A 13,693-nucleotide genomic window follows, 5' to 3' on the forward strand; every position below is an offset into this window, starting at 1 on the left:
TGTTTTAAATTTTTTCATTCATGTATTTGCGCGGGCGTCACTTCTGTCGAAAGTTGTTATGCTAAAAAATCCACTGGCGTGTTGTTTTAAGTGATAATCCATTAATCATATTTGACAGGAGAGTTCAGAGAGTAAATGGGTGTGTTCTGAGCGGGTAGAGGTCACGAGGAGCGGTCTTGTATCCTAAGGGCTGACAGCCAAATAGCTAACATTGTAGTGAATGTTGACTTCATGACCGTAAGGTCACATCACAATGATATCTATGATCTAGGAATCCCTGTTCCCGTCATTATCCTTATCAGACACAACAAAGCAGCAGACAATGCAAAAATCTGATAGTCAATGCCTTTCAAGCAGTTGTTTTTGCTGATGTAGAGACGACTGTTTTCATGGGCTTTCGTTGTAACCTACCAATATCTGAACATGGACATTTTTATTTCTATCAAATGTATACTAGTAGTAATTCATGTATAATTGTCATCAGTTGTATAATTTTCAAGCATTAATCTTTATCGAAGCAGCGTATTCAACGCCCGGCTAGCTCAGTCGGTAGAGCATGGGACTCTTAATCCCAGGGTCGTGGGTTCGAGCCCCACGTTGGGCGATAGTTTTATTTTTCTCGAATTCACAAAGACCAGCGGTATGCTAATGCACAAGAATATCTACGTACATAAGGTATCAAGTGGTAAATGAATAATATCTTTTTATATAAATTGTGTTTATGTGCAACTTCTGATATTGCCCAAAAACGACTCAGGCGAACCCCTGCATCGAAAACACCCATAATCGCTTTAATTCAACACGTTCAATCTGCCACTAACCTCAGGAAAGAAAAGTTTTAAACAATCCTGACTGGACCGGTATGTTTATAACTGCCGTAAAAAAAGAAGACAGAAATCTAAGACAACCTGATTCTCCAAACGTGCGAAGTACCAGTACATCTACAACCTACTTTTCGTTAAATGTGATTTCCCTGTATTTGTCGGAAGTTGTGTTCAAGTGGTGGGTCCATAGAACGTCTCTTGTCCAACCAAACATTTTTTTACAAATGTAAAATTTCAACATTTTGATACATCTGAGGAGCAATTCTCTGATTGACAATATCCGGCCACATGGGTCGTCAAATTGATTTCTTTGGTAAGAAAGCCTTGCAAATACATTCTCATACAGCAATATAATTGAACCAAATTCGTACTTCTATGACCAAAAAAGGCAAAAGCAAAATGATGCATGCGCTATGCAGGGATTCACCTCAAAGTCTTCAAAGTCATCGAATTCTTACAAAATGTAATGTAAAGGTTTGACATTTCACTGCCACACGAGTCCTTGAATTGATCGTTTTTCATACGAAAGTCTTGCAAATTCATTCTCATGCAACGACTGGACGGAAGGAAGCATTTCTATAAAGGAAAAAGGCAAAAACAAACACATCGTAGGTTTGACCTTGAAGCGCACAAAGGTCATCAACGTTTTACAACTTTGAATTTAATGTTTATGTTTCACATTTCACGACCACATGAGTCCTCAAATTGATTTTTTTTCGTATGAAAGTCTTGAAAATTCATTCTCACGCTAAAGGTTAACCAAAGGAGGCATTTCTATAAAGGACAAGAGTTCGGAGACCTCATATCTCCATGAACTATTCTGATCATGCAAAGACCTAGTACACCACTTATTCCTTACATGACAAGCCATCTACCACTAAAGAATCAAGGCCATAGCACATAAAGGTCAAAAGATACAAAAACTGCTGCAGTACCAAGGTCACATACCAGGGGCAAAAACACCTACCCACATACCAAAGGCCATTACAATCCATACAGACGTTCTAGAGTTATGCTTGCGGCAACACACACACACACACACACACACACACACACACACACAAACACCAAGAAAATATTTTTCATGGAGATAAAAAGGCAAAAACAAAATGACTTTGGGTTCTACTCGAAGCGCACAAACGTCATCTCCAAGCAGATATAGAGTTCAGCTCAGTTATTCATGCGTGGTTTAAGGCGTGCAATCTCTTCGCCTCATTGCTAGCTAGGAGACGAATGCGTAAGAACGTGGACCACTACTAGAAAGACGTAGAAAGTGCCCCCTTTCAAGAAAATCACGCACACATACGTAAATTCAGCATCGAGTCGAACCCTACCTCTGCTTGGAGATTACACAAACACTCACGGCAAATTTCTGATCGACCGTACTCGTACATACAAAGACATGAAACAGTACTGTGCTGAAACAATCAAGCCAAAACTGAAACATAGTCCAAATTACAATATCATACAGGGATAACAGCACATAAGTAGAATAATTATGGCAGAAAAGTGTGCTGGTACCAATTTGTGGTAGTAAACCCGAACCCAAAATTCGGGTCCTGAGGCAGTCTTTAGTCACCTTGGGTGTAACCCTACGGTGTTCACTGTCTCATGTAATTTTTAAACATTCAGTTGTCTGTCACATGGTTGTGTCAATATGCCAACGATATCTACCATAGTGGAGAAAAAAGCTAGAAAATCGCTAAGATAAAACCAAAAACATGGAATCGACCCTTACAAATTGCATGCTTAGAAAGCTCAACTTCAACAATATCTTGTGGCTCGACCGGAATACGGAGATTACGATCACATATAATCATCTCAATACTACGGCTGTCACTACCCCTTCCCGGCGTCATGTACCCTTTTTCCTGTTGAACATTCCTTCAAGCTCGTTGTAGAATTTCAGATGTACAAATATCATATTCAAGCTATTATACAGTAGCTCTGCAAGGAATGTTGTTAGCTAATGCCATCAAAGTTGTAAATCACTATCACACCTAAAATGTTCTTGACAGTAAGTACAAACGCTCTGATTAAATCTTATTTTCTCAGTATAGTTTTACTTTCTCTTGTGCCTTTTCTTGCTATTCAAAATAAAGAGAGGTCTAAGTAGTCGACGCCCAAAGTAACAACAACGTTCATAATCCACCAATAAAAACACAATCCTTCATTTTGGAGAATTCAAAATGACTTACCTGTCGGGCAATAATCCTGGTCAGAACAAATCTTCCATCCTGTTAGATGTAGCAATGGAGAGATGCCAAAGTCACAACATATGACATGACGACCTTGTCGAGGGGTTAGAACAACTTCTGCTGGGAGTGGTCTCGCAAGTCCTTGAATGAGTGGTCGATAAGTCTCAAATCAAATCCAAAATCTTGCAGAAGACTGTCTTATTCACGTCCTGAAATCAACTTGTTCCTTCACAGTGACCGGGTGTAGCTTTGAGTGGTGGTAGAATGGTGTATTTTGTGCGCCATGCCCTGAATGTTGCCAAGCCAATCACGTATAGCTTGTCCTCGCCACTGCACTTAATAAGGCCGCACCTTGCAGTGCAACTCGCCCGACGTGTGTTAACGTTAGAGCCCTGACCTGAAAGGTGATAGCTACACCTACAGAGATAATAGAGGCGTCGTTTAATGACGGAGACGATAGACGAGCTGAACAACTTTAGCGACGATCCGTGAACTCTGACCCCAAGGACTGACGTAGATTTCACAGGCAATCGCAAAGCTTGACAGAACGCCATACGTGTGCCAAAGTACGGCCCTACGTTGTACAAGAAAAGAGGTGCAACTTAATTGTTGACCTAAAAATGTGTGCACGTAACGATATTTTAATACAAACACTCATACAATCCTTCCTGGCGTGTTTATTGAATGCATGCAACTACGCAATGATGTACTGAGTTATAGGCGGATCGCAAATTCTCTCACAGATTCGCCTTGGCCGGTAAATTCTCTTGCTCTAACCATTTCTCTCACAGATTCGCTTTGGCGGGAAAAATTCTCTTGCTCTGACGTCATACCATGAGAGATCCCAGAAGGCTGTACATTCTAACCGGTACCCATTGGAGTTCTCAGTCATCGAATGCTGGTCTAAAGATAGGAAAACACTCAACCACGAAAAATACAACCGTAAAGGAATGAGGAGACGAAACAAATGATGATTTGCAATGGGCCCAAGTGCATTTTCCCTCAAATCTGCAAGATGTCCTCGTCGCACGGCAACCCTGTCTTGGACTGTACCAACTAAGCGTTTTCGGGGGGTTGTCAGTCTGAGACAACGTTCCAATTAATTTCTGCATTGCTTCTTTGTCTGTTTTAAGTACTGTAGGTCCATTTAAGTTCGTGTGGTTTTTATTTTGCGGTAGGGAGAAAATGGAGTGTTCGCGGTGGGTTTAAGTTCACATTTGAAACAATATTAGCCCTACAGTCAAAGGTGGGCAAAACGTTTTGCGGTGGTTTTGAGTTCGCGCTGAAAAGTTCACTGCAAAAACCGTGAACATAAAACCGCCACAAACATTTCTGCATTTACAGTAACCTACAAATCAATTACTGTATGACTATAAGAAAGGAAGGAAACTGTTACTATATTCTGTTATAAGTTGCCTTAGATGGTACAAAAATAAGGCACAGACAAATAGATTCATCTTGCATTTTCATTGTGTTCACACCATGCAAATTTACCAGTATGATAACTGAAAACATAATTCATTCACTTCACCAACATTGCCAGAATCTAAGTACAATATGACTGACACATGTACAGCTATTAATACCACCTATTCCTCTGGAAAGTGATCTTCCTTACTACATGTGTATTCACTCAGTGTAACATCATACAAGCCAACGACTGTTCTTTTCTCAGGCTTTTGCAGATTCTTATGTGTTTTTTTCCCCTTCTTTTTGCACATAAACTTGAAGACCTCTACATATCCAACCCATTATCTTTCTTCCCTACCATACTTCTAGTTCATGTATGCTGTACAAAAATTATTTTCCTGCGCCACACTACAAGTACATTTCTGACTATGACAGTGCTCTCTATATATCAGTGTCTTTTATACCATTACTTTAGCATGGTGGTCTGGTAAGCCTAAAAACTTAGAAGCTTTGGACCTTCCTTTGGTCCCAAATCTAGCAAAATAATATTCACAATTATATATCAGAACTGAAAACATTATTTCCATATGGTATACATCATCAGATGGGGTTCTTTGAAAATAAAGTCAGACTTAAGTGCCAATATTTTCTTTTGCCGCCCACTTTTTTTTGCCACACTTCTTACTTTTGAATGACTACGAGGCAAAACTTTTCTATGTTATCACCCACCCACACACACAAACTTTGCAGCACCAGCAAAGCTATTGTAGCCTACTTACTCAAGTGTATGGCTTAGACTTACTCTGCAAGATGCCGCAAGTTTATCTTCCTCTTGTAAAAAATTTCACAATATGAAAATCTCAAGTTCTAAGATTGCACAATGCCTCTCAATGGTGATTTATGTTTTGATATGAAAAAACAAACAAATAATGTTATTCTTTGTCTTTACGTGATACTGTTGTTCATGAATGTGCCTTTTAAATGTAAACAAATTGATAATAATTGCAAACTATGTTTTGTGTATCACACGTGAACATCACTATAGTAAATGAAAGAAAAATTAATTTTCTACTTTTGTAATTCATTATGAAAACTTTATGTGACTCCACTGTCACCACATGTCATAATCCTTGAGTCCAGATCTTTGTCATTGTAAGATCTGGCAGACACTAAAGAATGATCATCATAACGGTGTCCTTTAATCCGTAAGTCTTTAAATATAATATTTGGCTTGTGGTAAATTCACTCTTAAATATTGTGTATGAAGTTTGTGCAGCACAAATTCTCACTGTTCAGCACTCTCTCTCCATATATAGAGCCTCTACCTGACCAATGGAAGGGCTGTTGGAAGTGCAGCTAAGATGTACATTTTTACATGTATTGCTTTGCACATCAAGTTATGATGAACATGTACTGCCTTGGTGGAGATTTGTGCTCTCGTGTTTACAGAGCCTCGCCTGTGCCCTATACAATATACCTTGGGGAGGCCAGGCAGAGGTTTCCACTTTTGTGGGCGTGAACTCTTAGCAGCTGTGAGCCAATCAGAGATTTGCCTAGAGCTTTTCTTTAGGCAAAGCCTATTCTCTGATTGGCTAACAGCTGGTTAGAACTTAGAGGCCATGCCGCTAAATGTGGAAATCTCTGCTTTGTTTACCAGGGCCTCCCAAAAAATATTGTATAAATGTAGGATCAAGGCTCTGTGTAGTAGAAGGTCATGTATGCTGCATTGGTGGATGTTTGTGTTCTCCTGACTTTGTCTTGTTTCAAGGGAAAACACGAAACTCTCCTTACAGGACCTGGTGTACAAATGAAGACGGACTATCTGGCATGAGCTGGCTTCCATCCCTGCTGTTGGGCTTGTGCCAGGATTCTCTTACAGTCTAACATCAAGGTACTGAAAATACAAGAATCCAACATGTTAACATAACGCAAAAAAAAAGAAGAAAAGGAAAAGGTCCCTAAGCATTTTTTACACTGTAGGGGCAGTGGCTTGTAAATCCACTATGTTTTGGGCATGATATCGGGAGGCAGAGCCCATCTCTCTCCTTCCACTGCCTTTACATTTGTACCTTTCTAACCAAAGTCAGGTACCCATTTACACCTGGGTACATCAAGGAAAGTTGTGTTAAGTGCCTTTCCCATGGGCTTAACTTCTGGCCAGGAATGTCAATGTATCAAATCTGTCGCACCTAGCTTAACCTTCTCCCTGCTGCCCAACTCTGAAACCAATAGGGAATTGGGTACCAAACGGCTACTTCAGTGCGCTTAAGGTTAACCACTGGGCCACTGAGGCTTAGCTATGTTACAATATTACACAATGAAGTATCCTATGTATACTAGTTTCATTTTTAAAAATAGAAGATGGCTCAATTTTGGATAACAAAGGGCTGTGTCATTCAAAAAAATACATTCTTAACACATATGGATATCAAAACGCAAAAATAATAAGCAGTTACCTGAAGTGAATTTGCGGATATTTCTCCACGAGTTCGTCTACCGTTTCTTCGCGTACGGCGTCACAGCGCATCAGTCCGAGGTAGCGGAGGGAGCGACAGTTCTGGGCGATGAAGGCAGACCCTGCGTCCGTGATACTCGGACAGTGTCCGACGTCCACCGTTTCCAGACTGCGGCTATACTTGCCTATACTGGTTAGAGCTGTAAATACAATCATGTAAAAATTAAGTAACATGAAATAATGGTTGTCACCTTTGCTTGTATTAGTCCTGTTGAACTTCTTCTAGCTAAGGTAGCCTTTTGCCACCACATTTGAATTCCTTACAAGGTTAGGAAGAAGAACAACTGTTATGATAAGAAAAATAATAACAAGGCAAAACTAATATTACCAAGGTAATGTATTGCAGTCAGCATTGGGTTACAGCTTTTGCAGCTATCAGAAAATAAAAATATGCATTGGTAGATCATTTCACAACAGAGGTACTGTTTAGTATATGAAATCAAAATACCGAGAAGGGTATATGTCAAACTACATGTACTTTCTTACTTAATTTCAAAGAACTTTAAACAATCATAGCATGATCTCTTTTACATTGTGACCTATTAGTATTAGAGAGGCACACGCAAGTTAGATACTGTAAAATTTAATGCAGAAATGTTTGCGGTGGTTTTACGTTCATGGTTTTCGTGGTGAACTCTTTACTGCAAACTTAAAACCACCGCAAAAAGCCATTCCATGGTGTGACTGTAGCGCTACTACTGTTTCAAACGCGATCTCAAAACCCCAGTGAACACACCATTTTCTCCTTGACCCGAAATTAAATCCTGCAAATATTTCTGCATTTACAGTATCAAATTTGTCACATTCAATAAGTACCTGTATCTGTGATGGTACAGGCCACCATGTGTAAGTCCTTCAGACACTTGGCCTCTCGTGCAATGAACTCGATGCTCCTGTCGGTGATCCCAGAGTTCAGACACAGGTTGATAGATTCCAGTTTACGACAGTGTCGCACGACCTCGATCACCGCTTGGTCCGTCAGCTCGCGTAGACGACACAGATTCAACACCTTCAGGTTTGTACACTGGTGTGGAAAGTTACAGAAGAAAACAAAAAGACAGTTAATATTACTTTACATGGGTTAGAAAATCTTCTCCAGTCATGAATTGTGATGAGGGGGGATACAGGCTTAGTCACGTTTGGGACTACATTCTTCTTACTAAAGCGCCCCCTAGTGGTGGGAAGCTGAATTAGTCATCATTGCCATGAGGAATTCAAAAGTTGAACTTGTAGGAATACTGAAACTTTGGCAGGTAAATCCTCTTACTGTTGCAACAAATAACTGTCTTATCCAAGATAAAGGTAGTTTTTTTTTTTTTTTTTTTTTTACTTCGGTTTTGGACAGACAAAGACGTGGCACTGCACTTAAGTTTTGTATAACTTATATTAACAGTGCCATGTACAGATAACAACATACCCATTTTTATTCTTATACACCTGGGTGAAGTGAGGAAAGTCGTGTTAAGTGCCTTTCCCAAGGGTACAACATCGGTGGCGTCAGGGGGATTCGAACTCGGGACCCTGCCGTTACGCCACACAACCCCACTAAAAGTTAGTTAGTAAAGATATTTAACTGTTTCAAAATCTTTTAACTTCAAGTATTAAAGGCAATAATGAGGTAGGCATATAGTTTCTAAGAGTGCCAATACATTAAAGTGTCAGATATGTTGATGAAGGTTAGACATCCAAGTAATAAGATACGCCAAATAGCAAAACTACTCATTGACCAGCAACTGGATATGATTTTGGTGATCAGTGATTGTGCAACACTGTCAAAAATCATATCCAGTTGCTTGAATAAATGCTATTTGGCGTATTTCTAAGTGTTAGACATTACATTTCAGATCAAACTGATAAATGAATAAAGTTGATGGTTAGTGGTTAGCACCTTGGTAAGATGTAGAACTGCATTTGGGGCTACGCAGCATCCCATCAGGCCTAGCACCTCCATGTGGGGACAGTGTTCTGCTATGGCTTCCACCGACGAATCAGCTACCTACACACAGGAAAATGTTGAGATTCATAAGTCATAATATCAACATGACAACCAACACACAAACACAAAAGTTAATACCAGCTTGAAAATGAGACAATGTACTATAGACTGAACTATGAACCATATTTTTTTGCAAGCAATGTGAAGAAGCAATATACATCAGCCAGGGCTGGAAATACTGGGTGCATGTGCACCCAAAATCTGAACTGTGCACCTAATTTTGAACTGTGAGTGCACAGATGCACCTAGACATTTTGTAGGCTATAGGATAGAGGTACCAATGTACACTAATATACAAAGTATTCTTAAAATTCAAGTGTTAGAAAAATCAATATAATCTTTGTTGTGCTTTGCTTGATGCATTACTTGTTTAAAACTTTGAAGGTAGCTACATAGAATTACAGATTGAAGTAGGGTTTGTAAATACGTTTTGTTGACATTCTACTTTATCTTATGTTGTGCACCCAATATTCTTTCCAGTGCTCTTATTCCCAAAAATGAATTTCGAGTCCTGTGCTTACCAATGACACAATGTGCTATAGACTGAACTCATGATCAGAACCAGATGTCTTTGCATGCAGTGTGATAGAAGCGATATAAATTACTTTGTTATTTTCCTGGAACTTGAGGTAGGTGAGCTTGGGACAGCCGGTCACCACTTGTCTGACCCCAATGTCCGTCAGGTTGTTGACCTGGCTCACGTTGAGGTACCACAACTCCTTACAGCACACCGCAATCTGGGACAAACGGTAAAACATGGCAATCAGAGATGGCAGACCTCGCCCCCTTACCCATACTGCTTGGCGACCCTTCCTATCCCCTCAGACAAAAATAGCAGCACTGAGAATATATATGGCAATGCTGTATTGTGTATATTGGGAATTGCAGAAACACACACAGAAACACATACATGTATATACACACATGTACATACACACACACACATGCATACACACACACACACACACACACACACACACACACACACACACAAAGTCGCCACACACGCACGCACACATATGGTACAGGGTCATATTCTAATGTGAGAGATTACTTAGTCAGATAGGTAAGTCAAAGAGTATAAATCTTACTTGTTTAAATGCTACATCTGTGATTTGTCGTACGCCATCCACGGTGAGCTTCTGCAAACCAGGACAGCCTTCCGCTAGAGCGATGAACGCAGCATCTGTCAGATGATTGCATCTAGAGAAATAAACACAAGTTAATTTGTTTGTATAGATTTCAAATTATTAGCATTTTGATTATAATAGTTGTAGTAGTATCCATTATTATATCATACTGCTGCGGGGTTCCCTGACACGGGTTGGCAGCAGTCGGCCAGTCTTCACACAGCACTTCCAAGCGGCTCTGTCCAGCGGGTCAACGTTGGTGAGGCCGCACTCTTAATACCCTGTGTTAAACTGTAAAGGACCTTACAAAAGATGCTTTTGTCCAACTTTTTAATATATTTGGTGTCAGTTAGTTCTTCTTCACTATAGAATGTAGAATCATGTGTATTTTGGTAGATTTATGCTTAGTACTTCTCCCAAAGGGAATAAGGTATTGTTTTTGGCTTGTCTGTATGTGTGCCTGTTTGTTTGTCTTTGTTTTAGAACTTTCTGTATGTTCTGCCACATATAGCATTCTGACTGAGAGTCTACATCTGTTTGTTCAAACATTGAACCAAACACAAAGAGCCTTGAATCTAGTATAAATGACTATTCTAGACCAAGCCGGTAATGAAAAAAGTTATTTCTTAGTTGCTTCTTGAATCCATATACCTGGTGCACTTGAACTCCACGAGACTGGGACACTGCTTAGCCATAGTGATGACGCCCTGGTCTGTAATATTGTTACAGTCAGAAACGTCCACATACATCACGTTGGTGCTGTAGGATGTAACACGACCCAGCACATCGTCTGTCACCTGGGGAGCACAGAAGATTAGACTTCTAAAATTTGATAACTAGTAAGATTCTTAAAGCAAAATGAAAACAAGCCCACTCTTTCAAATATAAACAGTTGTAGGTTCACCTTCAAAATAATCATGCTTATCTTTATCAAGTTTAAATCATAGACAAATCTAGACAAAATCACCCTACAATGGAATCATAACGAAATAATTTGTTGCTCAATTTCAATTTTTGCATTGAATATGTAATTGTTTCCACATACATATAACTACTGTATGAATCTGCCAAGAACCTCCAGTGCCAGTGAAATGTTTGTTTCTCACCTGACTAATACCTTTGATGCCAGATGGCATAAACAGTGCTTCTCTTTTGTATATCATCTTTTTCACTCATCTAACACCATATTGTACAGTCAGTATGTGCTCAAGTCAGATTCATTCTACCACAAAACATACTTCAAAAACCTCTGGAGACGCCTGTGTATATTGACTGAGTGCTATGTTTTCATGTGTCTATGCTGTTCTGTTGTATGTGTATACTCTTTTTTTTACTATGGGCCAGTTAATGTCTGCCATAAAGAATTAAAGAATTGTTGCCTTGTCAACCTACCCTGTCCTTTCCCCTTAAGTCGATCTTCCTCCAGAGTTCAGAGTCGAAGCACATCTGATGCCACAACTTACAAACGCGGCAGACATGCTTACACCGTTCCTCCATCCCTAGATACGACAAAATCTTCAAGAAGATTGTCTGGGGCAGATCATTGATACTCAGCTGCCTCTTCGACACTGATGACGACAAGAGAGAAGACTGTGACGAATGTACACTCCATGGATCACTGCACGAGTCTAGGGACTCCGCGGAGGATATTGTGTTAGGTTCTGTAGACTTTGAGGTACTGGGAACACTGTAACACAACTGGTATCTTCCCGACTCGTTTTTTAGCGCAGTAGCGGTCAAGTCAAGAGCGGCGACATCGGAAAAATTGTCAGTATCCGATTCTTCTGTCTCTGAGTATGACATACACAAAGGTCTGTAGTAATTGTTCTTAGGGTGCTGCTGTTGTGACTTCGGAAAAGGAGGATCTCTCTTGAAGTACTTTGGACTTGGAGGGATGACATCTGGGGACGGGGGATCTGTGCGCCGTTTTTCTTTACGAATTTCGTACGGGCCAGACGACGGCCTTCTAGGGCCCAAATACGGCCCGTTACTGCTTGTATACGAAGTCCCAGGTCTTTCGGTGAGGTGATTTGATAACAATGGCGATGCATTATGATTGACAGAGTTAGATGGGTTACTTTGTTCACTCCTTCGTAAGTCATCGTTGTCATGATCTCTGTAGTGGGTAAGTTCTTCCACATTATCTTCCACATCACATTCTTCCTGCAAGTCTGCTGTGTACTTTCTCCCCTTGTCTTCCATTCTTGGACACTTGTTCAGGAAACTTGTTTCTAACACGACAAGCTTGCGGGACGGAGCGATGTTTTCGTTGGAGGATGATGATGATTTCTGGTGTCTGCTTCTCCGTTGGTTTGTGTTCTTGTCTTTGGTTTTGGACTGGAAGAGCCCCATGAATGATCCTACACTTGGACAGGTATGTCCTGTTGTAACAACTGATTGTCTGCCTGTGCTGTAACTCTTTGTCTTTGAGTTCTGTATGATATTCTGTATGAGGAATAAAAACAACGTATTACTTGATGTCAACTTAATTCCGTCGTACCTTACAACATATTTTTATTTTCCTGCTCTCAATTTCATGGAAACAAAACCAAATCTTCAAATCCTTGAAAAACCATTTTGTCTTTGCAAAGCCATTATAACCACCATTTGATGTAACACATCAGCTTACAATGAACAATGTCAACCTGTCACTCCTAACCTTTACATATCTAGCTGATTGTTGTTTAAAACTATGTAGTCAGGCCTCAGGGTGCCTCAACAGTACTTAGTGGCAACTAGTTCCACCCTATCTAGGACAAAAAAACAAAAAACTTCTGAACATATCAATCTGGTACTTCAAGGCATGAATATTTCTTGTTCGTTCTTTTTCACACTTTCAATATAATGTATTAGCTACTTATTCTGTTTGTCTGTGCTAAACCAAGACCATCCCATCCTGTTTGTTGACAAACTCCGTTATTTGAAAGACACACTTCTAGTCTAGACTGTCCAGTGAAATGGCCAGCACATACACACAAATAACAATAATTATTTCACTTTTTAGAGAATACACTTACACTCCCAACATCTTTTTTAAGAAAATGGTTTAGGTTTATAGGGTAATAAGGAGAGTACAATATCATCCCTACCACGTTCTTTCATCTACACACAACAGAGAAAGCATAAACCACAGAAAATCAATTACTGTATCTTCTGAACAGATTCTTCTTGTCGATTGCTTGTCAAAATCGATTTCAAACACAATTCAAGACAAAAATTTCTGTATATAATGTCGGGCACGTTATGGTTAGTTCGAAATCCACACAGTTTCAAACATACTTTCATCTAGACGGAACAAAGAATCTGTCAAAGCCACTATGGCCAGCCCCCCCTCCCACAATCTCCTCAAAAATTTGCATTTTTTTTGTCGGAAAAACAAGTACACAATGCAACTTCGGCAAAGTCTAAAGCTATAGAACACAAATATAGGTTACAAATGAAATATTCCTTCTCCTCAAAAGTGCATAAAATATGAATAATCGACTCATTACAGCTCAGAAAGAGAACAACTTACCTTGGTCTAATTTTCGATGCCCAAGAGAGACAACAGACAGGCCGATGTGTAAACGTCACCAGTTACTGTGCATCCGTGACGTCAATTGTGCACTACTTTTGTAGCG

General features: G+C 39.9%; 1 protein-coding gene and 1 non-coding gene across 2 annotated transcripts; one reads left to right on the forward strand and one right to left on the reverse strand.

Moving 5' to 3' along the window:
* Positions 1–531: 531 nt before the first annotated feature.
* Positions 532–604, forward strand: Trnak-cuu (transfer RNA lysine (anticodon CUU)). The gene has a single exon. It is a non-coding gene; the product is annotated as a tRNA-Lys (tRNA).
* A 3,870-nt stretch (positions 605–4,474) lies between these two features.
* Positions 4,475–13,690, reverse strand: LOC136426016 (F-box/LRR-repeat protein 17-like). The gene is made up of 9 exons (XM_066414949.1): positions 13,588–13,690; positions 11,466–12,518; positions 10,725–10,870; positions 10,035–10,146; positions 9,549–9,680; positions 8,836–8,943; positions 7,764–7,971; positions 6,889–7,087; positions 4,475–6,326 (listed from the first exon to the last, which is right to left on the reverse strand). Exons 2-9 carry the CDS (start codon positions 12,423–12,425, stop codon positions 6,251–6,253), a joined length of 1,941 nt encoding a protein of 646 aa, XP_066271046.1. The 5' UTR covers positions 12,426–12,518; positions 13,588–13,690; the 3' UTR covers positions 4,475–6,250.
* Between the last annotated feature and the right edge of the window lie 3 nt (positions 13,691–13,693).

The sequence above is a fragment of the Branchiostoma lanceolatum genome, chromosome 19 (genome assembly GCF_035083965.1).
Source record: "Branchiostoma lanceolatum isolate klBraLanc5 chromosome 19, klBraLanc5.hap2, whole genome shotgun sequence".
In the NCBI taxonomy this organism is placed as follows: domain Eukaryota; kingdom Metazoa; phylum Chordata; class Leptocardii; order Amphioxiformes; family Branchiostomatidae; genus Branchiostoma; species Branchiostoma lanceolatum.